Source organism: Equus asinus, chromosome 4 (genome assembly GCF_041296235.1).
Source record: "Equus asinus isolate D_3611 breed Donkey chromosome 4, EquAss-T2T_v2, whole genome shotgun sequence".
NCBI lineage: Eukaryota > Metazoa > Chordata > Mammalia > Perissodactyla > Equidae > Equus > Equus asinus.
The window spans coordinates 23,698,391-23,724,961 of NC_091793.1; the positions used below are offsets into that span (position 1 = coordinate 23,698,391).

General features: G+C 60.2%; 1 protein-coding gene across 5 annotated transcripts in view; it reads right to left on the minus strand.

The window, feature by feature from the left end:
• Positions 1-8,919: 8,919 nt before the first annotated feature.
• CYTH4 (cytohesin 4) overlaps positions 8,920-26,571 on the minus strand; it is a 30,233-nt gene continuing 12,581 nt past the window's right edge. For 2 of the 5 annotated variants that reach the window (XM_014851228.3, XM_070506925.1), the window contains exons 5-13: positions 25,064-25,182; positions 23,831-23,911; positions 22,435-22,547; positions 20,514-20,662; positions 14,909-15,020; positions 13,422-13,498; positions 12,809-12,880; positions 12,153-12,307; positions 8,920-10,910 (exon numbers count right to left, since the gene is read on the minus strand). In XM_014851228.3, coding sequence (XP_014706714.1) covers positions 10,838-10,910; positions 12,153-12,307; positions 12,809-12,880; positions 13,422-13,498; positions 14,909-15,020; positions 20,514-20,662; positions 22,435-22,547; positions 23,831-23,911; positions 25,064-25,182 — 951 coding nt within the window. In that variant the 3' untranslated portion in view covers positions 8,920-10,837. Of the gene's footprint in view, positions 10,911-11,670; positions 11,857-12,152; positions 12,308-12,808; positions 12,881-13,421; positions 13,499-14,908; positions 15,021-20,513; positions 20,663-22,434; positions 22,548-23,830; positions 23,966-25,063; positions 25,183-26,571 lie in introns of all 5 variants that reach the window. The other 3 variants (XM_044780110.2, XM_044780108.2, XM_014851227.3) reach the window with 3 other exon arrangements.

The following is a 26,571-nucleotide window of genomic DNA, read 5'->3' on the forward strand; positions in this document are numbered from 1 at the left end:
GAGGCTCCCTCCCGGTGGTGGGGGTGGTCGGCCGCTGGAGCTTCCCGCTGGGCAGCAGCCGATCCAGCCTTTTCGGGCGTCCGTGGCTGATTGTTCTGGAAATCAGGCCCCAGCGGCTTCGGCGGGGAGCGGGGCGGGGCGCACGGGCTCCATCTGCGGCCGGGCGGGGGCGGGGTGTCGCAGCCCCCTCCGCGCTCCTGGCTCGAGTGGTCCCGCCGAGCCCGGGGGCGCTGTCCCCGCCGGGGGCTGAGGGGCTGAGCTGCAGCTGGAGGGTCCGGGGTCGCTCGGAAGCCTGGCCGCGCGACAGCTTCGCTGCGCTGAGGTTCATTTCCGCTGAGACCTGGGGACTTGGGGCCCTGGGGGCTGGGGATTTTCAGTCCAAACAGCGGAAAAGGCTGTGGGGCTCACGCCCCTGTGCTGGGAACAGAAGTGGGCATAATGGCAAGTCCCATTTATTGAGCGTGTACTTGGCACCCAGCGCTGTGTTAAGCTCGCTGTGGCTGTTGATCTATTTAACACTTTCCGTTGACGTGAACATTATCGCTCCCATTTTCTAGATGAGAAAATGGAGGCTCAGGGAGGCAAAGCTCTGAGAGGGCAAACACTCGGGAGACCTGCATGGCAGGCTAGCCTGTGACCGGCTCTTACACCCTGGGTCATCCTGTGTCCAGGTGGGGATGGACCACGTGGTCTACTGGTGGCCCCATTCGACCCTGAACTGCCCCATGTGTCTCTAGCGCAGAGCTGAGGGCGAGTGGTGGTGCCGAGCGGCCCCCGGCCTGATGGTCCCCTGTGCCCTGACCAGGGGATTTGGGGTGAGCCAGGAGAGCACCCCCTCCCCCGCCCCACCCTCAAGGTGCGGGAAATCCCATCATTCAAAACCCAATTCCTTCGTATTTTGACGTTCTGGAGAAAGGAGACAATCGCAGCTTAAAAGTGATAGAGGAAATAAAAATGGGAAAGTCCGGTGGGTTTGGTCCCTCCGTGAGCCAGAAAAATGACTCCGGTAGAAAGGCAAGCAGCAACCTTGGAAATGTTTTTGTAGCAAACGAGACGGCAGTGGGGTCTGTTACCTTTGCTCTGTAACGAGCAGAGGACCCGCAGGTAAACGGGCAAAGGGAAGAGGCGCCGAGTCACCCCAGAAAGGGGCACAGGTGCGCAGCCACCGCGTGGAGACAAGCTGGTTCCCGCTCAGAGAGAGAAGAGGCAGAAGTGGAATAGTGCAGCTCCGCCAAAGGAACAAATATTTTAAAACACCAAGTTATTTAATCTACCGATGAATAACCAAAACTATCTTTAACGGAACTCTGTGACCTCCTTTCAGAGCTCGGCAGCTGTCGGCTGCACTAGTGCTCACAACGGCTCCAGTTCACAGATGTGGAAACTGAGGCCGAGGGGTTAATAACGTAATTTACCCGTGGTTACACAGCAGGTGAGCTGCTGATCGGAGTTGCCTGTCAGACTGCAAAGCAGGGGCGTTTAACCACCGGGCCAGTGGCTCTCAAAGCGTGGTCCCAGACCAGGAGCATCAACATTACCTGGGAAGTTGTTAGAAATGCAAATGATGAGGCCTCACCTGAGACCTGCTGACTCAGAAACAGGGATGGAGCCTGGCCATCTGTGTTTTAACAATCTCTCCAGGGAATTCTGATGCTGAGATTTGAGAATTACTGCTCTGGGCTCGGCATGAGCGTTCAGAAGCAGGCGCTTGCTTGTGCTGTAGAAGGCAAGTCATGTTGGCCCAAGCCTTTTGAAATAAGAATGGATAGCAGGTATCCTGAGGCTGAAAAATGGCCAGTAATTGCACTTCTAAGAAGCCATATGGACAAGGTTTTATTCATGAAGATATTTGAGACAATGTATTTATAAAGGTGTAAAACTGGAAACAATCTGAGTCTCCAACAATAGGGGATTAGGGAGGAAAACCGTGACTCATCCAGTAGACACAGACGGTTGTGCGGTTGTCGAGTGAGCTTGCGAAGCATATATAACATGGTACAGGCAGGGTAAGCCACTTGTCTGGTTTGTGCAGGACGTTCTCAGTTTTAGCTCTGACAGTCCTGCATTCCAGGAAACCCATTGGTCCTGACAAGTGGGGACAATCAGTCACCTGAGATATAGGTCGCATTAGTGCTGCCGTCTGAGTATTTCTGTTCTCCCTTCTCAATGCTCAGGTGGTAGGATGGTGCCTCACTGCCCCCTTGAAGTCAGGTGGCCATGTGACTTGCTTTGGCCCAGGAAATGTGAGTGGAAGTGATGTGTCACAACCAGACAACGCTCCTGGCAGCCTGTGTCAGAATGGTGCTTCCTCAGCCTGGGTCCCGCTGAGCAAACAGTGTGAGCAAGGCATACACTCGTGTGCGTGAAGCCACTGAGTTTTGGGGGTTATTTGTTACCACAGCATCACCTAGCCTGTCCTGACTGGTACACACGGGGAAATAGAGATATCAATTTCACGGTGGTAAAGAAGACACACTTTACACACTTGTACATGCAGTAGCATTGCAGAGATGTTCTGCATAAAGCACACAGGTGTGCAGAAGTAATCTGAAATGTTTATAATACTAGGTAGAAGACTTCTTGATCTAAGTTTTTTCTTCCTGATCATTACGTTTTCCAACTTTCTACCACGAGCACGTTTTATTATTTTTTTTAATAGGGAACATTTTATTCAAAACATAATTTCCTTGGGTCAAAGCTGGGTCCTCTCTGGGCTCTTATTTATTAAATGAAAATCCCTGGGGGGAGGGAGGAAGGGAGGAGAGTTAAGCTGCAGCTTCGAAGGATCAAAGGGACTGGAAAGGTCACGGAGTTAATCCTCCACTTCTGCCGGAAACTCCTTGCTGGTTCCCGGGTCCTCCCGGACTCGTCGACTCAGTGGAAACGGGTTGATCAGATGCCCCTTCCTGGCCGTGTGACTCGGGGCGAGTCACAACCTCATTGAGCCACCACTTGCTCGTCCGTTAAATGGGAATAATCCTGTCTACCTTGTGGGCTAGTGGGAGGGTCAGAGGGGATCAAGGACGCTCAGTAAACGTTGGTGTCTTCTGCCTCTGTCTTCCTCACAGGGCCTCCGCGTCAGGTGACCTAGGATATGTCCCTTAACCTCTATGAGCCTCAGTTTCCTCATGAAGGGCGAGGATGGAGCTTCTGGGCTAGCCACTGTTTTCTGAAACTTCTGGAGTCTTGAAGGAGCCCTCGGGGCTCGGGTGGCCAGGGAGGACTTCCTGTAGGAGGAGGGCTTCAGCTGGTCCTGGAAGGGTGCGATGGGCAGCCCCTGGCACCTGTGGTGGTTCTATCCAGGGCCCTTGCTCTCAGCCCTGCAAGGAGACCCCATCAAAAATAGAGTAGTGGCAGCTTACATCTGTGGGGGGCGTATGGTGGTCCAGGCTCGCTGCATTCATGTTCAGTCCACACGACACCCCTTTGGGGCAGGACCTGGGGGAGCTCATAAAGGGAAGTTGGAATTGGGTCGGGGTAGAGGCCTGGTACCCAGTCTACACTGGAGGAAAGAGCTGCCCTTTGCTTCTCCAGGATTAAGCAACCACGGGCACGTCCCTTCCAGTCCACAGGGCCACCTAGGATGTCCCCACTTCCTTGCTGGACTCTTGTAGATGTGTCCAGTCTCGAGGGTGACCGTGTGTCTTGGGGTGCCCGGGGCCGTCCTGGTTTCCTCCTGTTGTCCCAGCATCCCCTCCAATCTGGCTGTCTCAGAGGAGTCCCGTCTGGGATGATGATTCTGGAGCTCCCCTAAATCGATGCAGGTCTGGGGTCAGACGGCCTTGGCTCCAAGCTGGCCCTGGCCCTTCCTGCTGGACCACGTGCCCGTGAGCCTCAGAGCCCTTACCTGTAAAGCGGGGATAATCGTGCCCACGTTGGAGCATGTCGGGAAGTTGGAAGGCAGCCTGTTGGCAGAGGCCCTGGTGCTAGTGAGTGCTCCATGAGCTAGATAATGCTCCATGAGCTAGTTAGGGCTCCAGGCGCTAGTTAGTGCTCCCTGAGCTAGATAGTGCTCCCTGAGCTAGTTAGTGCTCCATGAGCTAGTTAGTGCTCCCTGACTGGCGCCGTGGCCGTGACATGTTGGTGCCAGGCACGGTGGGGGACAGCGTGACCCGGTCCCATCTGGAGCTCTGGGCTTTGTGGGCTGGCTGTGAGAGTCACTTGCAGCTGAGAACTCATAGGAGAATATAAAGGGACACTCTATAAATATTGCCCCTGGGGACAAGGGTGGCAGAGGCCTCAAGCCCTGCCTGGCACCATGGGCCCAGGAGAAGCCAGGTGGGCTTGGGAGTGGCAGGGACTTCTGTGACCCACGGAAGTTTCCTCCTTCTCTGGTGCCGGCCTGAGGTCCGGGTGGCCCCCTGGGCTTCTGGGGTGAGCGTCCAGCTGGGCCTGGCTCTCTCAGGTCATCCCGGAGACTCTGGGATCCATGACTGCTGGAGGGGAGCCCCCAGCCTCCCGCAGTCAGAGTTGCCACCCACAGCTTCGAGTTGGGGAACCCAGGTCCAGAGATAGTGGGGTATCAGGCCCAGAGCCACACAGCCGGCCTTGGGGCAGCCGGGATTCGAACTGAGGTCTGCAGGCAGGCCAGGGCCTGCATGCTGGTAAGTACTGACAGGGGCTACGCCCTTGGCTGGGACTGGATGACCAGGAAGGCGGCGGAGCCCAGGCTCAGGGCACCAGCAAGGCGGGAGAGGGCAGAGGGAGAGGGAAACAGGGTGGGAGGGCAGGGAAGGTCAAGTGGGGGGGGGGGTGAGGAGGAGAGACGAGAGGGTGCAGAAGGGGGACATGGGGAGGGCTTTGTCCTGAGCCCCTGGAGCTCTGACAGGCCCCTGCGACTCAGGGTGACCCCACCACCTGCCCCTCCCCCACACCTTCAAGCCCACCTGCCCTTTGCTGAGAGGTTGGGGGGCTGCGCTCACCCTCCCACGAGCCTCAGCCCTGGGGGCCCCTCCAGCCTCTTCCCTCCTCCTCCCCGTCAGGCCCATCCTGTCCTGTTCCTTACTGGCTTCCTCCAGCCCCCGCCCCCCAACTGTGCCTCCTTAATCCGGGCCACAAGCAGCTGGAGGGCCCACCACGTACAGCCTCCAGCCCTGTCTGTCTCCTGCTGTGAGCCCTTCCCCAGCTCCCGGGTGGTCCAGATAGAGTCTAACCGTGCGCGGGGGCCAGTCTGGTCCCGGTTTCTGTTCAGTAAGTCTTGCTGTTCCAGGCCAGGCCCCCTCCACGCCCACTCCCAGTTCACTCCATGCATTTTGCGGTCCCTCCCATCAGGACGGTCTCCCCCACTGCCTGGCGGCTGTCCCCCCACAGCCCCTCCTCCCAGGCCCCCAGGTCCCCCCTCCCACGCCCCTACCGCAGCCCTCAGCGCTTTGCCCCATGAGGAAGTCATTTCTTCCTCTGTCTGCCCTGCCTCCCTCAGACTCTGATTCATCCCTGTTTCACCAGAGCCCGGCGCCGTCGGCCTGGAACCCGGTGCCGGAAGAGCGTGTTCTCCCCAACGAGGCCCTGTGGAATCTGGCTTTTCTCCTGGAGGGAAGTCGGTGGATTTTAGGCAGAGGAGGCTGTGCTCACAGCTGTCTGGAAGATGCCGAATGAGGTGGGAACCACACCACCAGACAGGGAAGGGGAGAAAGGATCCCCACTCGGCTCGTGGGGTCCATCCTTTCTGGTGAATGTGGGTCCAGAGAGGGTCAGCCACTTGTCCAAGATCACACAGCAATATGGGGCAAGGCCAGGACTTGGGCCCAAATGCATCTCACTCCGAGGCTTCCCTCTTCAGCCATTCAGGGAGGTCTGGCAGGGCCGGGGGTATGCAGGTGGGAGTGGCTGGGTCTCGCTGCCCCTCAGAGGCCAGGCTGTCAGGACACTCCAGGTGGTCCTTTCATCTTGTGGAAGGAGGGGCTCAGGCTGCCGGGTGGGGGCAGGCCTGCCTTTGATTCTTTGATGCTCACACTTTGCGGACCCCTGGGGACGCCTGAGTCATCGCTGAGCCGGCAAACATATTTAGCTCCTTTCACCGTCCCTAATAAATCCATTTCTCCAGGTCTCCACACCTGCCACTCCCCAGCTCCTGCCCCCTGGCGTCTGGGCGCAGGGCCCCCGTGCCGGCTCGGGGTCACCAGGCCAGAAGTGCTCCCACTCCCCAGGCACGGGGTGGGGGGCCCTTTGCCTTCTTAGAGCCCCCTGCCTTCTCCTGCTCCATCCCAGGGCATCGTGCGCCAAGCTTGTCCTCCCCAGTTCTGTGATGGCCTCTGTTCAGTAGCCTTGTTACTGGATCCCAGTCAGAGCGTTGTGACAGGGCATGGCGGCCTGAGAGACTCAAGAGGTTACAGCATTGTGCACGCAGCTCAGCCCCTGCCGGGGCCCAGCCTCCCTCAACCTTGCATCCTCTTGGCCTGCTGGGGCTTGTGTTTGGGGCCTGAGGGAGTCCCTGAAATATCTTGCCTTGTCATGCATCCTTGTCTTGGCTCCTCCGGGGCCCCCTGGCTGGAAGAGCCAGGCCTCCACCGAGCTTATCTTTCATGGGCACCTCTTCCAAGAAGCCTTCCCAGATCTTCACCTCCCCTGCTGTGAATCTTTCCTCCTCCAATGGCCCAGCCTGTTTTATGTCTCTGTGAAAGCACGTATACAGTTCGCCTTGTAATAATCATAAGAGCAGGTAACATGACCTTGACTGGGTGCTCAACACCGTTCTAAGTATTTTGCATATGTTTAATTGTTCCCATTTTATCGATGGGAAATCTGAGGCTCAGAGAGCTGAGGAAACTTGCTTAAGACGCAGGGTAGAGTTGGGCCTTGAACCCAGGCCCTCTCCCTACCGCCCCCTGTGCCTTTCGCAGTAAGTGGCTTTTGTGGCACCTTTTCAGTTGTCACCCACCCTTGCCGCCCACAACATTCTCAGTTCCTCCCAGGGCAGGGGTGAACTGTATCCGTGCTTTCACAGAGACATAAAACAGGCTGGGCCATTGGAGGAGGAAAGATTCACAGCAGGGGAAGTGAAGATCTGGGAAGGCTTCTTGGAAGAGGTGCCCATGAAAGATAAGCTCGGTGGAGGCCTGGCTCTTCCAGCCAGGGGGCCCCAGAGGAGCCAAGACAAGGATGCATGACAAGGCAAAATATTTCAGGGACTCCCTCAGGCCCCAAACACAAGCCCCAGCAGGCCAAGAGGATGCAAGGTTGAGGGAGGCTGGGCCCCGGCAGGGGCTGCGCTGGCCCACGTCCGAGAGCCCCTTGCACAGGCAGGTCCCTGTTAAAGGTCTGCATCAGGGAACTGGCATGCCCAGCCCTTCAGGGTGGGGGAACATGTCCTGGGGAGAAAGCTGCTAGGTCAGGGCCCCACAGCCAGACGGCGAGAGCCGGGTACCCGACTCCAAGGCTGAGCAGGGCGACTGTGCCCACCGTGAGGGGGAGGGGAGGCCGCGCTCGTCTGTGCCCGTGGGCGTCCGTTGGGCTCCTCAAGCCAGCAGGTCCCAGTCGACCAGTGCCTCCCGTTCCAGGACGCCCAGGCCGATGCTCTCCTCTGGGCAGGGGTCTCGTCCCTGCACGGGGCAGCCGGTCAGCTCTCCAGTCTGGCTGCATCGCCGAACTCTCATCCACGCGTGGTGGGAGCCCCCTGCTGGCCGGATCCAGGAGTGGCAGGATGCTGGGAGGGTGGCGGAGGCCGCTGGGGAAACTGCAAGGGGGCCTGGGCCAGCAAGCCCACTGCCCCCCTCGATTGGGATGCGGCCCTGCCCACCTCTTTGGCCGTTCCCCCCCACCCCCAGCAGCACCAGCATTCTCACGGTGCCCTTTGCCCCAAGACATTTGCACCTGCTCATGCTGAGGCCCAGAGGGGCTTCCTCAGTTGACTTCAGTCTAACCAAGAATCAGTGTGCACCAGGCACTGAACAGTGACAGTCTGGCCTGCAAGGAGTTCCCAACGTGTGTGTGGTGGGGGATGAGCTCCCTGCAATATTGAGGGGGGCCCTTTCCCCCAGCTGGCTGCCACACTCGAGCACAGCTCCTCCGAGAAGCCTCCTGGATTGCCCCTCTGCCCAGCCCAGCCGTCTGCTGGCTCCTGTGTCCCTGCTGTGACACAGCACAGGTTGGCCCCACCTGCCACTGCTCCTTGGCACCTGCCTCCCCCGCCAGACCTGGGCTCCTTTGGAGGGCAAGGGCTTTGCCTTGATCGTCTTTGATGGCTGGTTCTGTGCATGGAGCTAGTATATAGTAGGCGCTCAATAAGCGTGGGCTGAAGGAAAGAATGTGTGGGTAAGTCGATCAGCTCAGTGCCTTAAGGTCTTCCAGGAGTGGCTCCAAGGTGGAATTTCAGGCAGGGGGCTGGGTTAGGGTGTGGGGCCCCCCTCAGTGCCCTGCACATCCGGAGGGGTGGCCTAGAATTCAGGTCCACCAGGATGTAAGCCCCCTGCCAGCAGGGATTCTGTCTCATCCCACGGGTGCCTGGAAAAGCGTCTGGAACACCATAGGTACTTAATAAACACGGTGGAAAGCACAAATAAATGAAGGCTGCCGAATTCAAGCCCCTCCGAGACACCCCAAGTGATCCCTGGAACCAGCCTGTGCTTGCATCCCTCCATAGACAGGGAGCTCATTATCTGTCTCCTGAGGCAGCAGCTCTGTCTCTCTTCAGACAGCGCTGCCTACTGGGACGTTCTTTCGTCTTTCCCTGGTCCTGGCAGAACCAGCTCACTCTGCCCCTGCTCAGAGGGACCCTGTCCCACGTCTAGCCGCTGGGCTGAGACACGTCTGTCCAGCATGGCAGCCCCGGTGCCCTGAGGATGAGGCTCCAGGGCCTCTGAGAGCCCACTCTCCCCTGTCTGGCCCTCCTGGCCTCAGCCGAGACGGGGCTGAAGGTGAAGGGCAGGGTGGGGTCGAGGAGGCCAGATGTGGTCACGGAAAGGACAGAGCCCCACGCACGAGGTGAATTATGAGCTTTATTCTCTCTTCCAAAGGATCCCAGAAGAGCCACTCATGCCCAGAGAGTCTGATTGCACCCCCTCCACGATGGGGGAGGAAGCTGAGGACCAGAGAGGGGAAGGGAGTGGACTAAGATCACACAGCCAGCATATGCCAACGGCAGGAGAGGACCTCAGACCTCATGACCCTCAGCCCAGTGCTCCTTCCGTGACCCCTGGCTGCCCCTTCAGGGGCCACATGAGGCAGCAGAGGTGGCATTCAGCTCCCTGGCTGACATGGGGTCTGTGGAAATCCTCAAATGTCCTGCAATGTCTCCTCCTGCAGACACCCCACTCAGACCCTCTTCTGCGCCATATCATTACCAGGCGCTCGCACACCTCCAGAGATGGGGATCTCACCCCTCGCACACAAGGCGGCTGCTCTATCCTGACTCCGTGGAAGGCATGCACATGTGTCTGGGGATGAGGGGCAACCTCTCCTCCCCTGGGGAACCCACCCTGCTCCGGCCCGCCCCCTCAGGCTGGCAGTGGGGCAAAGGCAAGCCCACATCTTGCTTTCCTGCCAGGGAACTTCCTCCAGGGGCTCCCCAGGGCCTGTGTGTGGGGTGAGACGCTTCTGAGAAGAAGCCTGGTGGTGGAATGCTCCTCCGGGCTGAGGCCTCTGTGGGGACCGAGCTGCCTGCCTGTGTGCTGACAAGTCGGCTCAGCTCTTGAGGGTGCTGCTGTGGGGGTCTCAGGATGCTGCGACCCAGCTGGGGCAGCCCTCACCTCCACGGGACCCCTGGCCAGTGGCCTAGCAGGGAACCTGGGGCTGAGACTCTGCCACAAGCTTGTGTGTCACTTATTGGTGTGGCCCCTGCCTCCAGGCAGCCCTCCTGGTAACCAGAGCTCATAAAGCTCTCTTCTTGGCTTTTTGGTTGTACCACTAGTCCTGCTTGAGTACGTCCATCTAGGATGCTCTCTGCCATTTTCTCGAGGAGTCCCACCTGCTGCTCCTCCCAAAGGGACACCCTTGAGGGTGGAGCCCACTCTGCTCTCGGCTCCCCAGCCGCCTTCAGTCCAGAGCCCCCTCCAGCTCAGTAAGTGCATCTCCAGCCAGAAGCTCCTTAGGGAGACCCCGTACGATCCTGTCCTTCTACTGAGAGGAGGGAGGCGGCCAGCTCGCGCACTGCTGGGACCGCAGGGGGCCTGTGCCTGCCTTTGCCGGTGGGGGGCGAGGGGCCGCAGAGCCAGAAGGGGCCTAGACATTTCTATCCAAAACTGCAGTTTTCTAAGCACCAGAGAGGAGTGTGACTCGGCAGAAGGCACACAGCAAGTTGGAGACGGAGCTGGGTCGGAGACTGCGGGGTGTGGACTCCGAGTCCGGTGCTCCTGGCGCCTCCGAGCGGTTCTGTCCACGGGCCTGAGCTCTGTGTGTGTGTCCCTCGGGCAGGGAGGGCCAGGCCCCAGCTGAAGACAGGGAGGGGCTGGCCGAGAAAGGCCCTGAGCAGAAGGAGGAGCGTGGCCATCGCCGGGGCAGGAAGCACTCGGGGACCTGGCCGTCCCCCTGCTTTGAGGGCCGCCAGCACTTCAGAGTGCAAGGAGACATTTAACAGAAGAGGAAACCGAGGCCCAGAGGACAGGGTGCCGGTTCAGGGCTGGCTTCCCTCCGGCCGCTTGCCTCATCCCTGGCTGTGGGGGACCCGGGGCCTCTCCTGGCGGCGGCTGGGTGCCGAGGGCCAGGGGCTCACTGCTGGTTCTGAGGCCTCCGGGGGTCCGCCCACCCTCCTGGGCCCTGCCTCCCCCTCCTGTCAGCCCGAAATGTGGGAGGGGGAGGATGCGTGCGGGCCAGGAAAAGGCGCCCTGGGTGGGAGGTGGGTGTCCAGGTACCACAGGCCATGGCGTTCCCAGGACGCTGGCCCCCGGCACCCCCTCCAGGCAGCTCAGTGCTTGCTGGCTATCTTCTTCTTCCGAGCAGAGACCAGGTCGTAGAAGGGGTCGCGGGTGATGCTGGCTCTGAAAGGAGAGCAGGTGAAAGGATTCCGGGGCTGAGCCGGAGGCCAGGGGGTCTTGTCTCCCGGGGTTCATAACAGGGGCGCACAGGGAAAGGCCAGATGACCCCAACAAGGACCAAGCCTAGGTGAGTCCACCCTCGCTGGCCTAATGCAGGGTCCCAAGGGCAGGGCCAGAGCGGGTGAGACTGAGAGCCTGGAGCCTTGGGAATCCTGCCCCCAAATGTCTCTGGACCCTCTTCAGGCTCCCATCAGACTGTCAGCGGGAGGTGGAAAGAGCCCACGTGGAGCCAGCAGACCTGCTTGCGGTCCCGGCTCTGCCCTTCACTGGCTCTGTGGCCCTGGGCAAGTCCCTCCCCTCTCTGGGCCTCAGGTCCTCCTCTGTAAAATTGAGGTGAGGATGGGTTTGGCTCCACAGCATCCCAGGGCTGCTGCAGGGCCCCAGGGAAAAGACCCTGCAAGTCCCCAGGACACGCCCCCGGCCCCGTGTTGACTCCCATGTCTTCCTCTGGCCGGCAGAACCCGTCCTCACCATGTCTCCTCACTGACTCAGAGTCAAGGTTGTCATCCCGCCCCTCCCCTGGAGGCCCTCCACCTGTTCCCCGATGCCCATCTTGGCCCCTCAGAACCACCCCTGCACTGTGGCCTTTCTCACCTGGCCATTCCTCTTCTCTGTTACCTGCCTGTGGCTCCCCAGTGCCCCCAGGAGAAACCCAAGCTCATTGCCGTGGCGACCAAAGCCTTGCCATCCTCTGCATCCTCACCTCCCTGATGCTGCGTGGTCCCCGCACAGCCAGGCTCACGCTGCCCGGCACCAGCCACCCAGGACTCTGAGGTGCTGTCTGGGGAGGCCACACACTGACTTCACCCGCACTGGTCCTTCCACCCGGAGAGCCCTGCGCCGTCCGCCGCCTCCACTGGTCTTTCTGGGGCCACTTTGGATCCTGATTCTAAAGAGCGCCATTCACGAGCACTTCCCAAGGGCCAGGCGCTGGGCAGAGAGCGCTACCTGGGACATCCCGTGGATCCTCCCAACTTGAAGGTGGGCCTCCCGTCCCTGTGTCCCGGGCCTGGCACCGTGCCGGCACCAAGGGGGCTCATGGAGTGTGGTTGGAAGGGCTTTGCATGCCGTCACGGGGAGAGAGAGTCTTGAGTTATGACCCGACAGACACGGAAGCAAGGCCCTGAGAGAAGCAGGGGCTCCAGAAGGTGACAGGAGGCCCGGCCCCACCCGGCCAGTCCTTACTGTATGGCCTCGATCCACTGGTCGCGCTCCTCAGCGCTGGAGGCCGAGATCCGGTAAGACTCGTGCTTGCCCTCCACCACCTTGCCGTCGCCGTCCGTCTTGCAGGCCTTGATCTTCTGGCCCCGGCAGCTGGGGTTGTAGAGCTCCAGACAGAACTGTGGAGGCGCCAGGTGAGGGCAGGGCAGGGCACGCCGGAGGGGGCGGCCGCGCTGGGCCCCGGGGCACCTCAGACAGGACTGGACCCTTGGGCAAGGCCAGCGCTGGGACGAGCAGCAGGACACACCCGCCCAGGCCTGCTTCCCGTGAGAGGCAAGGGGCACGAGCTCCTCACGAGAGAACTGACTGTGGGCCGGGTTCGCCCTAAATCCCCCGTTCTTCCCCAAATCTGCAGGCTGATGGGGAAGCTGAGGCTCAGAAAGGAGCACCCAGCCAGTGTCAGAGGAAAGCTCTGAATGACCGTGAGGCCGTCCCCGTTTGGGGCCATTGACCTGCCCCCAGGGTCCTCAGCCCCAGGAGGGAAACCGAGACAACGCTGCGCCCCCCCGAAGGTGTGGTGGGCACAGCCGAGCCTCCTGGAGAGCCCAGCCCAGCCGCCCTCCCGTCCACTGTTTCAGAAAGTACCCCCACTCAGGCCTAGGGCCCCTCCCAGCACCTACTGGCTTCTTGGGGTCCTCCACCTTCTGCACCGAGAGGTTCTCGAGGGGGATGATTCCCCGTGGCTCCTTGTCCTGCAGGGGCACCGGAGGGAAGGTCAGGGGCAGCAGGTGGGGCCTTGAGGGCGACGGCAGGCAGTGAACTTGTGGGACTCCCCAGACCCAGAGAGAAGGGTACCCCTCTTCCCAGACTCAGCTCAGCCCTGGAGGGGGTCGGGGGAGGGGCTTGGGAAGAGCCCCGACCGGGGGTCAGGAGCCCCGACTTGAAGCCCAGGCTCTGCCCTGGACCTTGGCCCAGCCCCTTCTCCTCTCCCAAGCTCAGTTTTCCCATCTGTAGGACAGGTGTGGAGGTGGACCGGGATCATCTCCTAGGGGCCCCGAACTCTGTTAGCCGACTGCTCGGTGCGAGACCGGAAGGGCTGGGGGCGGGGGCGGCTGGGGGGATCTGAGGGCTGGGCGGGTCTGGGGGCTGGGCGGGTCTGGGGGCGGGGCGGGTCTGGGGGCGGGGCGGGTCTGGGGGCTGGGGGGCGGGTCTGGGGGCGGGGCGGGTCGGGGGGCTGGGCTGGGGGGCGGGGCTGGGCTGGGCTGGGGGCGGGGCGGGGCGGGGCGGGCTCACAGTGGTGAACTCGAAGTAGTAGAGGCAGTTGTCGGTCAGGATGAACCAGCGCCGTTTCCACGTCTTCACGCGGCCCCCTGCGCGAGGCGGACAGCGTGCTCAGCCCACCTCCCTGGGCCACCTTCCCTCCACGGAAGAGCAGGGCCTCGGACGCTGCCCCGCTCCCAGCCTGCCACACTTTCCTCCAGATCCACCCCTTCCTCGCTCAGCGGCTCCCGTCACCCCCTGAGCTGCCTGGCCCGGCGCTCGAGGCTCTTCTGTGACCAGGCCCCGGGACAGTGGCTGGCCGTTCCCTGCACCTTCCTGCTGCCCTCGCCCCTCGGGCATCCCCTGGCCTGCTCCCTGCCCGGCATGTGCTAATTGGTTCATCTTTCATGTGCCAGGCAATGCTCTAGAGGCTTAAGAAAGAATTCACTTATGCGTCCCCGTGACCACCGATAAGGAAGGGACCACTGTCAACCCCATCTTGCAGGTGAGGGCAGCGAGGCTCAGGGAGGCCGAGTCTTCTGCCCGGGCCTGCTGTGGAGCCGAGATTCGAACCCCAGCGTCCTGGCGCCAGACCTAAGCACTTGGCCATTTTACTACACATTTAACCCTCCCGGTGACTACCATCCCCATCTTGCAGTGGGGAAACTGAGGCTGAGGAGCCTGGACCCCGGCCCTGGGGGGAGGAGCTGGGATCTGTGACTTAGAACCTCCCTGGGGCCAAGGACAGTCAGCTGGGCAAGAAAGGAGGCTGAGCCATCTTAGGGGAAGGACGGCCTGGGACGTGGGCACGGAGAGACAGGGCTGGGATGGCCCCCAGGCCCAGGCCGCTGCTCCAGCACAAGGCGTCTCTGCTCACTCGCCTAGGAAGGCTGCCGCCCCTGCTGGGCTTCCCCTGCCGGAAGGCATCCAGGAGTGTGGGGGGCAGGGGCAGGTGCTGGGCCCAGTGGGTAACCTGCAAGATTCTGCAGCTGCCACCCCCGCCACCGCAGCACCCGCCCAAGGCTCCTCTCTGCAGGCCAGGCCTCCCTGTCCCTCATCATGCTGAGGGGAAGCACCCCGGAGCCACATCCTGTCACACTCCCTCCCCCGCCCTTCAGGGACACTCAACCGTCTGCCCACCAAAATCTGCCGCTTGCTGGCTGTGTGGCCTCAGGCAGGTGCCCTAACCTTGCTGATCCTTGGTTTCCTCAGAAGACCTCTGGGAAGAGACAGAACTGCAGCTGAAGGGTTTGTCTATGGATCCACACGTCAGTCTCTCATTCCCCTTCCTACTTGTCTTTCCCCGCCCCCTGACACCCCGTGCCCTTCGTTCGCAGGACAGACAGACGGACGGATGGGGCAGGCAGACTCCTGCACTTGGAGTCAGGAGACATGGGGCCTCCACCCTTGAGGCTGCATGTCAACGTGTGTGCATGTGTCAGCCGTGTGCCCAAGTATGCATGAGTGTGTGCACGAGTGTGTCAGCCATGTGCGCGAGCGTGCCCAAGCGTGCATCTCACCCAGCTTGAGCAGCCAGCCCTCGCGGTCCGGCTTGAAGAAGGTGTGAGTGAGGTCGTTGCCGTCGTCCTCAGGGATGGAGAAGGGCTCGCTCTTGATGCTGTCAAAGAGGTTCTGTGCGGAGAGAAGGGAGGGGAGGGCCTGGCTGTGACACCCAGGCCTGGCCTGTGTGGCCCCGGGCAGGTCACTGTCCCTCTGGGCAAAGTCCTTCCCCTCCTGTTAGCTCACCGTTGGTCCCTGGCCTTCTTGGTGGAAACCTCCTTGGTTCCCCCACCCCCGCCCCTACGTCATGACCCCCCGCCCCACAGTACTGGAGGCAGGCAAGTGGGGGTCAGCACCCCAGGGAGATGGCGCCCGGCTGCCGCACCGTGGCCCCCACACCGTCGGCATCTCCATGTCAGTTTGCTTGCTGGGGTTGACCTCCCGGAAGAGATGGGGAGCTCCTCCAGGGCAGGCCTGGGTGTCACAAGCCCGGGTCTCACCGGGGGCTCAGCCTACAGCAACTGCTTGCTGACCCAGTGGATGATGGTTCCTACCCCTGCCCCCCGTCGGAAGTCCAGCCAGGGGCATGAAAACGCACGGCGGGACAAGAGCACCGGCTTTGGTGTCAGGCCGCCTGGGTTAAAATCCCAGCTGGGTCACTCAGCGTCTGTGTGACCCTGGGCATGCCCCTCAACCTCTCTGAGCTGCTGTGTGCTCATGGGAAAAATGGACAGAAGACCGCTGAGTGGCCAGGGATCTGGGGGAAGTAAATGGCCTACACAGGGCTGGGAGCCCTGCTTTCCCCCATCCCTGGGAAGGTGACGAGGAGGGCGGAGGACAGCCCCCACCCTCACCTGGGCCACCCAGCACCGCTCCTACGGCTCCGATGAGTGAGCCGGGGACCGTCCCCCCGTGTCTGAGAGTGCTGGAGACAGGACGCTCTGCTGGAACCCGGACACCCCATACATGTTCACCTGTGCGCACGCTTGTGTGTGAGCGTGCACATATATACAGACACACAGACACAGACATGCACACTCTGGGGCACAGCAGCCAAGGTCAGGGCCAGAAAGCAGATTTTAGTTCTCCAAGGACCACTTCCCAGCAGTTAGTGCTGCTGAAATATGGAAGGAGCAAACTTGTAGGGTAATGAGTTCCTTGTCACCAGAGGTATGCAAGCCACTGTGGTGACCTCCCTGTGGGCCAGCTGTGGATGTCGGTGCTGGATCACCCCTGTGTGATTTGAACCCTCTGCCACGGGGCACTGCATTCCACGAACAACCTGCCCAGATTTCCAAGTATTTGGAGAAACATTCTAAACTGTCTCTTTCTGCTCATTCAGACCAGATCCAGGGCTGGGTCTCCACATCTAAGAGCATGAAACCATTTCCTCCTGTTGCGTTTGTGTGCGCTGCTGCTCAGGAGGTGGCTTCGAAATCTTAAATGAAGAATTTCACAAGTACTGTTGGACTCCCCCAAAGTTTTAGAGGCCGTGTTTGCTGGTTTTTAAAGGTCTTTTCTGACCTGAGCTCGGGGGTCTGGGCCGGGTGGGGGCGGGGCTGGTGCAGGCCGGAAGCGGATTTTCCTGGGCTTATGGAGGTGTCTTCCGGCTTCAGACTCCAGAGGCCCTGGGCTCAGCCTGGCTGTGGGGTGGGTGTGGGAAGAGCAGGGACCACGTTCTCTTTTCGGAGCCCCTGCCCCCCAGGCCCCGCCCGGCCCTGGCAATTCCCAAGTGGCACCGGCTGGTGGAACAAGGGTCTGCGGCAGGAAGGCCTTTGTCAGCAAAGCCATCAACACAGACAAATATTTGGGAGGCCCAAGGAGGCGGGAGGGGAGCAGGGGGGGCCTCGGCCGTATCAGCCTGCGTGCTCTGCCCCCACAAGGAAACAGCTCAGTTCACCCACATTTCCTGTATCTTGTAAACAGCGGCCCTCCCGCCCCCCAAGAAACACCCCTGCACCCGGCACCACCAAACCATCCGGCCCTGCCGGCTCCTGGCTGGGGGGACATGATCAGAAAGACAACGGCCACCTTCCGGTGCTTCTGCTGGACTTGCATCCATCCATCCCCACCCCCTGTTCTCCTCTGGGGAGCCCCCCACTTTCTGAGCAGATTGCTCACGGGGTCGACACCCATTGCTCCTCGCCCCCAGGCTCCAGGAGGGGCTGAAGGACTCCCATGGGGCTAATCAGAGCATTCCATCCTGCTGGCCAGTGACTGGTTCAGGGAGGGCCATGTGCCCCCAGCCAGCCAACAAGCCTTAATTCTGGGACTTTGGTTTAAACGGTTAAGCACCATGGCAGTCTGGAACTGCCCGAGGCCATTTCTGCCGCAGCGTGGGGAGGCCCTGTTTAAGTGGGAAGCTGAGGGAGGAGAGGGATGCTGAGAGATGGAGAGACCAGATTGAGCCCTGACCTCACCGGATGCAGCTGAGCCTGAAGCCTGATCTTTTCTGTTACGTGTGTTGAGATTCCTCCAGCCGGGAAGCAACCGGCAGCTGGGAAACACAGCTAAGTTCTCTGTCCCCAAATCTTGCCTCCCGGTCTCCGCAGAGGGGTGGGCTCTGGAGTCAGATAGACGTGGGTTCGAATCTGGACTCCTCCCAAACTACAAGAGCCCTGGCCAGCTCCCTCTCTTGGAGCTCAGTTTCCCTCCCTGTAAACTGGGGATGGCACCTGCTGCCGGAAGTTGTCGGAGGACTGAATGAGACCATAGGGTGCCTGGTGCACGGTCAGTCCTGATGGAGACGCTCAGACAAGGACCCAGGAGGTCCAGGGCTGCCCACAGCAGAAGACACCCTGAACTGGGAGACCGTTCCCCCGCCCGGGCCTCAGTTTCTCCAGAGGCTGGAGAGCCCTCTTCTGGCCCCCTCCTCCTCCCCTCTCCCAGCTCCCTCTGCAGGTGGCTCTTAAGGTGAGTGTTCCCCTCTCAGCATCTCTCGGGTGCCTGCCACGTGCCAGGCACTCACCTGCTTCTCAGGAGAACAACGTGAGGTCAGTGCCGTCAGCCCACTTCGCAGACAGGGCCCCCAAGGCTCCCGCTCAAGGTCACAGCTGCAGAGCTGGGGTTTGACGGCCAGTCCTCCGGGTTCTCACCTGGTGCCTTCGCCCTGAGCCTCTCAGGCACTGCCGGGCCCCATCAGGGTGGCCAGGGCGAGCCCGGCTCAACCCGCCTGTGCCCCGACTGCCACCGCGCGGCTCCTGAGGCCTGTCCCAGCCGCGCACCCTGCGGTCTGCGCACTCTGGAGGGGACCTCTCTCCAGGTGACGTATCTGTGTCAATTTAATTTCGTCAGTCAGGCCACTTAAAAGGGTCATGTGTCCTTGGCAGGGCCCGAGCTGGAGGAGCTTTAGGGAGAAGGCTCGCGCAAAGCGGCAAACTGAATATCTGCATCAGGCGCTTAAGGCGGAGTCCTTGGTTTACCTGTGGGCAAGATGAGGCCCAGAGAGAACTGGAGAAGACCCCCCCCCCCCACCCGGGCCCCCGCCACCGCACCGCTCCACAGCAGCTGCCGTGAAAGCCGTGAACAGCAAGGGCCAGGCCTGTGCGTTCCGTTGATGGTGCCCTGGAAAGCCTCGGGATTAATTAGCCACTCCAATTACACCGGGCACTTCTGCACCTCACATTTCTGCACTCATCCTATGAGCTGGGAGCTCAGAGAGGTCAAGCCACTTACCTAACATCACACAACCAGAAAGCGGGGAAGCCAGGATGTGGCTGTGACTCCAGCGCTCTGTTCTGCCCCTCCCCCCTCGCTCCCTCGCTGAGCGCCTGCCTCTTTCGCTGCCAAAGAGGATGATAAACCCGCCCCAGACCTCCCAGGCAGAGTGTGCAGCTAAACTGAGATAATAGACCCGAAAGCCCTTCGAGAGGAAAGTTATAAGCTCTATACAAACCCAGCGCATTGTTACTAACAAAAGGCTGGAACTGGGGATAATGCCTAAGGAGGGAAACCTGGAGGGGCCGGGGCTGAGGGACGGGATCCTTAACTCCTTCCCTGCCAGACACGCTGTGCGCGCTTCCCGCTGCGAACACCACCAGGAGATGAGGACCTGTGCAAACGCCTTTTCCTTTTCCGTGTCAGGCATTTTCCTCAGTGCTGGGGTTTAAAAATTATTATTAATTATGCTTAATAGTGACATCAACCGCCCCTTAGAGCTTGTGCTATGTACCTGACATAAGCTGTGACCTTTACATTTTTAAAAATTGCTACTCACAGCAGCTCTCTGACGCAGGTGTCATGATCCCGTCCCCCTGGTCCAGGGAATGGTGACGTGGGGAGGGTGAGTCATTACCCAAGGTCACCCCCGGGCTAACGATCTGAGCTCTAGCCAACGAAAGCCCTCATTCTATGTTGTGACCCCCTCCCCATGATGAACTTTCTCCCTGGGGACAAAGGAGGGTTGTGGGCTAAGGGCGGGGCCCTTCTCAAATGCCGAGGGGCGCCAGAATCATCCCAGACCCGGGCTCCCCTGATCCTGCGGGTGGACATGCAAGGTGCCGAGCCGGGAGGGTGGTGTTCACACCCTCTCCTCCTCCTGCTGGGCTCTGGCTGGGAGCGGCCTGACGCTTTCCTGGTAGAAATGAACTGTCAATTCGTTTTTGCTAAGTCAGTCTCTGAATCTCTCACTCCCGTGTTTACAAAACTGCTCCTGTCTCTGAGTTGCCCACAGGACACAGACAAACTCCCGAGGCTGGCATTCACAGACCTGGACATTCCGGCCCCACCTTAGTGCCCATCACTGTACATACATACCCGTGCCCGCCCCCCCGCCCCCCCCAGCCAGTCACTCTGGACGCCCCTCCCTTTCCCAACCAGGCCAGGCCTGGGTTCTGGCCGCTTCCTCTTTTTGGAACACCCCTTCCCTACATTTCCTCTGGGAAAACTCCTATTCAACCTACAAGGCCCAGTTCAAAAGTCACCTCCTCTGTTGAGTCTTCCAGGATGGCACCCTCCCCCTGTCCCCAGGTCGGTGATAGTAGTGTCCTCTGTGTCTTCAAAACTATGTTCCCATGGTCAGCCCGCATGACTCACGCAGGGCTGTGACTCACATGAGTATCTTTTTCCTACCAGATGGACCCTGAACTTGGGCTGGGCAGGCTCATGATTCAACGGCCCTGGGTCCCCGTGCTGGGCACAGGGCCTGGTGCAGTGTGGCAGGGGTGGGGCCGTTTGATGAGGAGACAGAGGCCCGGGTTCTGCCTGGCTCTCGAGCTGACACGAAGCCTCGGGGACACCTCGGTTTCTTTCTCTCTGAAGGGGGAGGGCTTGAGCACAGAGTCTGAGATTTCTGCCTCTGACACACAGAGTCGACGAATTGGGATTCCCAGAAACAGCCCTGGGCTGTGTGAGGCATCCTTTCTGGAAGGTGCATGACCAGAGTCCCCCAGAGCCTGAAGTCTGGGAGGACCTCCCCAGGGCGTCCATCTCTGGACGTCCTCCTTAAGTGGGCGCCATGTGGGCGGGCCCATCTCAGCGCCAGCCTCGTTTGTGGCGGTCCCTCTCGGCAGAGCCTCCTCTTGGAGTGGTCTATCTCGGAGGAGCCCCTCTTGGGCCGTCCACCTAAGGCCAGGTGCCTCCCGGATGCCTGGGGCCCAGGCTGGGTGCGGCCGCGCCCCCCCTTACCCGCAGCTGCTCCTCTGGCAGGTCGCTGCCGCCGTTGATGCCGCGGTTCATGGACACGAAGCGCTCGAAGGGCGGCCTGTCCCGCACGTTGGGGTTGTGCAGGCTGGTGTTGAGCATGATGATGGAGAAGGAAAGGACGTAGCAGGTGTCTGCGGGATGGGACAGCAGGTCAGTCCTGGCCCTGGCCACTCTGCCCTCCTTACCTGACCCCTTCTAGAGCCCAAGGATCACCCGTCTCAAGGTCTCAAAGGTCTCTGCTGATCTCCTGACTTGGCACTCGAGGCCTGGCCTCACTTCCGCTCTTCCTGGACTCCCTTCTCCAAGCAAACGTCAGCCGCCACGTTCCTCGGCCCCGCTGCGCGCTCTGCTCCTGCCAGGTCCCCGCCAGGCCTGTCCCGCCTCCTCTTTTCACCGCTGACACCCTGCTCCTCGCACAGCTCCAGCTCCAGCCTCTCCCTGCCGAGCCCTGCCAGTCCCCTGCCCACTCTGTTCTCTGCCTCCTCGGAGCTCGGAGAACACTCATTGTTGGCAGCAACGACAATACCACGTGCCGCGTGGCAATCTCGCTGGCACCGTGGGGCTCCTGGCCGGGCTCCGCTCCGTTGTTCAGACTGTCATGCGCTCGGGAGTGAGGCTGGGCTGAACCTCTGGGAGGGAGGGGATCGCTACCCTGGGTCCCCTGTGGTGCTTTTAGGATCCAGAGCTGGGGAAGTCCAGCTGCATCCCCAACTCTCCGGTTGACCTTGGGAGAGTACTTGACCTCTGAGCCTCAGCTTCCCCAACTGTGACGTCAGGAGGTTTAACTCTGAGTAGCTTCACGTTCTAGAACATGGATGACCGACCTCTGATCACGGTGGCACCTAATGCTGGCGCTTGCCCCGGGCTAAGCTCTTTACATCCTCATGACAATCCTGTGAAGCAGGTACTGTTACCACCCCATTTGACAGATGGGGAAACTGAGGCACAGGGAGGTTAAGTGACATGCCCGAGGTTACAGAATTAAGTAGTTGGACTATGAGTCAGATTTGGTGCTTTAAAGTTCCTTCCTTCCTACAAATTTTCATTGAGGACCCACTAAGGGCTGCGGGCTGGGATTTACTGAATAAATCTGATCTGGTCCCCGTCCTGTGGGGTGTTTAGACTTGTGGAGCTGACGGGGAATAAACAAGCACACCGCCAATTTATCTTTCACTACAGGGTAGGGCAATGCTCTGTGGGACTTGTCTGTGGACACGCAGCCAAAAAGTGGTGTGTCCGTGGACGAGTCACGCCACCTCTCTGAGTCTGTATTCTCTGCAGGGACTAGGACAGGGCAGAGGTCACGGAGTGGATGGAAGGATGCAATGACTTTGCACGGGGGAGCGCTCTATAGATGGAATTGGTTGCTGTTGTTATTGGAACTTCGGATGCAGAGAAGAGGCCAGGATGAGTCTGCCAGGATGGCTTAGATAAGTGCAGGGGAAGCATGGACGACTGACCTTTGTTGATATCCTTCTATGCCCATTTGCCCCTATGTCCTGCCCAGGCTGTTTCATGCTTCTGGGCCTTTGCTTTAATCAGAACTCATGCCCCAAAGGCCCTTTCTCCCCTTGACTTTCTGGAGAACTCCTATTCATCCTTCAAAACCCCATTCAGACCCCACTGCCTCTGAGAAGCCATCCTGGACAGGCTGACTCCATCCCTGCCCTCAGACAGGGTGCTGCACCCTGTGCCATCATTTCCTGCCTCCTCTCCCAAAGAGCATGCCCTGAGGCAGCTCTGCCCGACGAGCACCCAGCAGAGGACCTGGCATCGAGTTGGTGCTCAGCAAGGGCTCATGAAGGGTCTGGGTGCTTGGGGGAGGGCTGAGGGGACGGGGTGGCAGATCTGTGCCCGCCATGCAGAAGGGGTCCTGGAGGCCTGGTCTCCCCCGCCCTGGTACCTGTGGACTGGAAGACTCCCGGGTTGCAGAGGCAATATCGGGTGGCAAACGTCTCCATCATCCGGTCGATCTTCTGGGCCTCACCCGGCAGCCGGAAGCTCCACAGGAACTGCCTGGGGGTGAACAGGCGTGGGCAGTGGGGAGGGGGTGCTCTCAGGGGGACCCCGGGTCTGTGCCTGGCATCTGGCACGTGGGGTGGGTAGGTGGGCTCTGTACCAGCAAGTGCCACGCACACAGGAGCATGCAAGAAATGCCTCTCGCTTGGAAGCCGGGAGCTGCGTGTGCTCCCCTTCGCCCGCTGGGGCCAGCCCCACCTGCCTGCCCACGCGGGGCCTCCGCCCGCCCCGGTTCTGCGGCTCCCCGTGCCGGCCCAGGGCCTGGGGGTCTGATGGGGGACCCTGGCCAGCACCTGCCTCGGCCGCGCCTCCCTTTCTTGGACCTCAGCTTCAGCTCTGGAGGTTGGTGATTTTCCCAGCTTCAAACTAAGCTGCCTGAGGGTGAGGGCCCCGCCTGCTTCTCTCATGGCTCCTGCGGGCCTCTCACAGGCCATGCACTCAGGAACCACTCCATAAAGACTTGATGGGTGGGTGAATGAATGAAGAAATGAACACACGAATCCTGGGGGCTACCCCTCTCCCTTAAAGAGCCTGGGAGTCCGAGGGGAGGCCGCCTTGCCTGGATGGTGGCGGCTGCTTTCCTTTTTGCCTTGAATACTCCTAAGCATCCTGCAAAGCCCAGATCAAATGCCCCCTCTCAGGAGCCAATTTCCCAGGCATTGAGCAGCAGCACTTCCTATGGGCCAATTCTAAGCATTTCCTCATTTAGTCCTCACAACCCTTTGAGGCGGTTACCAGTATCATCCCCATTTTACAGATGAAGAAACTGAGGCACAGAGAGGTTTCTGTGACTTGCCCAAGGTCACACAGGGGGTGAATGGCAGAGCTGGGATTTGAACTGGGGTATCTGGCTCAGAGTTTGTGCTCCTAACCGATATCCTGTAATGCTTCCTGTAGTTGTAAAAATAAAAGTAGCAACAGTAATATCCTAATTAGAAAATAATAAGTAATAATAAGTGCAATACATACTAAGCTGTATTAATGAAATAAAACAAGCGCTAAGCCAAAAAGCAGTGGGCACGGCCGTAGTAACAGTAATAACGATCACAAGGATTAAAGGTGTTACAACAGAGCTGTGATATAGGAACACTGGCAGGAGCGGGCGCGAGGGGCCTGGCGCTGTCCCGGGCCGTGCATGCCTATCGTCCCATCCAGCCTCGGCTCTGGGAGGCGGGACTGTCATTCGTTGATTTTTGCTCCTGACCCTCTGTTTGTGCTGTTAGTTACGGGGATTACGATGCCCCCCCAAGGCCCGGGCCCCTGACCCCCGGCCCGCTCACCTGAGGGCCTGGACGAGGTTGAGGTTGGCGAACTCGTGGCAGTCCACAAAGGCCTGGAGCACCTGCAGGTTGACGGGGTCCCTGGGGAGGGGGCGGAGGGAGGGCGGGGTGCACTTGAGCTCGCTGCCCCACCTCCTGGAGGGAGAGGAGGGGAGAGACGTCCTCCCTCGGATCCAGCCGCCGTCTGGTCTGCTCTCATCCACCTGACCCCGCCCCCCATGTGCACATGCGTGTCCTCACACTCATGAGCAGACTCCCACACCTCACGGCCCCCTAGCACTGTGGTCACCGGGAGAGGAGCCCTGGCTTTGGAGCGGCCTGCCCCGAGTCAATCCTTCCTCTTCTCTGCCTGTGGGGACCCGCTCAAGCCACTTGACCTCCCCAAGCCCCGTGAGCTCATCTGTAAGGTGGAGCGATTCCTGCCTCCCCGCTCCCTGCTCCTCCCGGATCCTACATCCGGAAGCAAAGCGCATCCTCCGCTCGCTCAGGCGAAGGGACGTGTCCTCCGGGAGCCTGGGAGAAGGGATGCTGGCTCGCTGGCCCAGTTCCCCCCTTGTCCCTTACAGTCCACCCTTGCCCAGCAGCCAGAGGCCCTGTCATCGCTCCTCTGCCCAGCAGCCTCCCATGGGTCCTACCACTTGTCACCTGCTACTTCCCCGCTCCCGCGCTCCCTTCCAGTCTCACAGCCTGCTGTTCCCTGAGCACGCTTCTGCCCCAGAACCTTTGCATATGCTGTTCCCTCTGCCTGCAATGCTCTTCTCCCAGCTGTCTACACCGCTCACCTCCTTTAAGATTCCATCCAGCATCACCTCCAGGGGACCCTTCTGGTCCGCACTGTTTAAAATCACAGCCCGTGACCCGGGGTTCTCAGCACTTCTCACCTCCCCGCCCTGCTTTATTTGTATGCCAAAAAACTTATAGTTTTCTAACATATTTTCCGTATCTTGGGGTCCTTCCCACTAGAACGTACCTCCCTGGGGGCAGGAGCTCTGTCTGCCTCGTTCGCTGGTGTAAACCCAGGGCTTAGACCAGAGTCTGGCACACAGCAGATGCTAAAACACCCATTTGTTGCATAAGTGAGCGAGGAGGCGTTGGCTGAGGATCGGGAAGGGGGTGATCCCTCAGCCCCGCGCGCCAGGAGCCGGGACTTTACTCACATACCTGCACACACGCACACACGCACACACACCTGCGCGCCTCCTCCCCTGCCTCTCCGAGGCCCGGCGCCCGTACCTCTCCCCCAGGTAGGTGCCAATGGCCGTCTTGTTGAGGCCCTCGCCCTTGTACAGGAACTGGGCGATGTCCTGGACGTCGGGGCTCAGCAGCTTGTGCTCAGTGAGGTACTGGATGCCCTGCAGGGGCGCACAGAGCCCTGAGCAGCTGCCACAGCAGCCGGCGGGGGGCGGGGAGCACTGGGGCCCGGCATTCTGACACTGGCACAGCCCGTTCTGGGGAGGTGTCCCTCCTTAATAGAAGCCACCTTTGTAAGGTGGTGAGTTCCCCATCACTGGAGGCGTGCAAAGGGCAGGGGGTTCGTGCAGTGAACCAGGGTCATGCCAGGTGTTCCCCAGGATCCCCTTCAGTCTGACACTCCTTGATTATATGCTTCAGTGATTCTGTGAATTTATTATTTTAAGACTCAATGATTCAGCCATTCCTTTTGTCTCCTTGAAATTCATGCTATTTAAAAATAGTGTTTCATTTTTTCTCGCAAGTAATCTACGTCCATTGTATAAAAATTAGAAAAAACAGCTAAGTCGAAAGGGGAGGCCGACAGTTTCCGTGGCGGTGACTGTCCTTCCCTTTCTGTGTGAAAGCGGGGTGCGCCCCGTCCCCCTCGTGGAAGCCTGGCGTGCTGACTGGCAGCCCGCGAGCATCTCTCCCACGGCCCGCCCCTCGGGGTCTGTCACTCAAATCTGAGGAGCTCGGCGGGCGGGGCTTGGCTTCTGCAATGAGTTCTCTGTGTCCCTGTTCGTTTTGGGGAAGAGGCTGCTGGAGGGGCAGGTTGTGGCAGCTCTGAGTGACAGCAGAGGGCACTGGGGACCCCTCAGTGCGCCCCCCAGCCCCCACGTGAGTTAGTGCTGGTGTGTGTGTGTTTATGTGCGGCACAGTCTGTGCGGATGGGGCAGGGGTCCGGGGCTCTGCAGCTGTGGGAGGTGAATGGGTGTGCGACCCTGTGGGTTGCGATGGGAAGACAGGTGGCCTTTGAAGACCGAGGAGTACATTTCCAGGGACCCCAGCTCGGCAGTCCCTGTTGGCTGCCCTGATGCCATCTCTGTGTGTCAACCTGTGGCTTCCTCCTGTCTCTGTTCCTGCAGGGCGAGGGGTGCTGGGTGCTGGGGCTGCTCTGAGGCCAGTGAGGGTGGAGTGGGGGTGGGACGGGGGGAGAGCAGTGGCTGAGCCCTGAGCCCTCAGTGCTCTGCGCCAGCAGCCCAGGACTGGCTTCCCCCAACTGAGTGTCTGGAAGACACTTCTGGAGAATCTAAGGGCCCCGTTGTCCACGGCCCTGCTCACAGAGGAGGACGCAGAGGCCCAGAGCCAGGGACCCTGAGTCCGTGGACATGATAGACTCCGTCCCATCCCCCGGGCTCCCGCCTCATGACCAGGGGCTGCTGTGCTGTGGGGTGACAGAGCCCCAGCCGTGACAGGCCATAGGGTACTGCACAAGATGCACAGCCCCGTGGGGCCTCAGCTTCCTCATCTGTAAAGTGGGTAATTATCTTGCTTGAGCGGAACGAGAG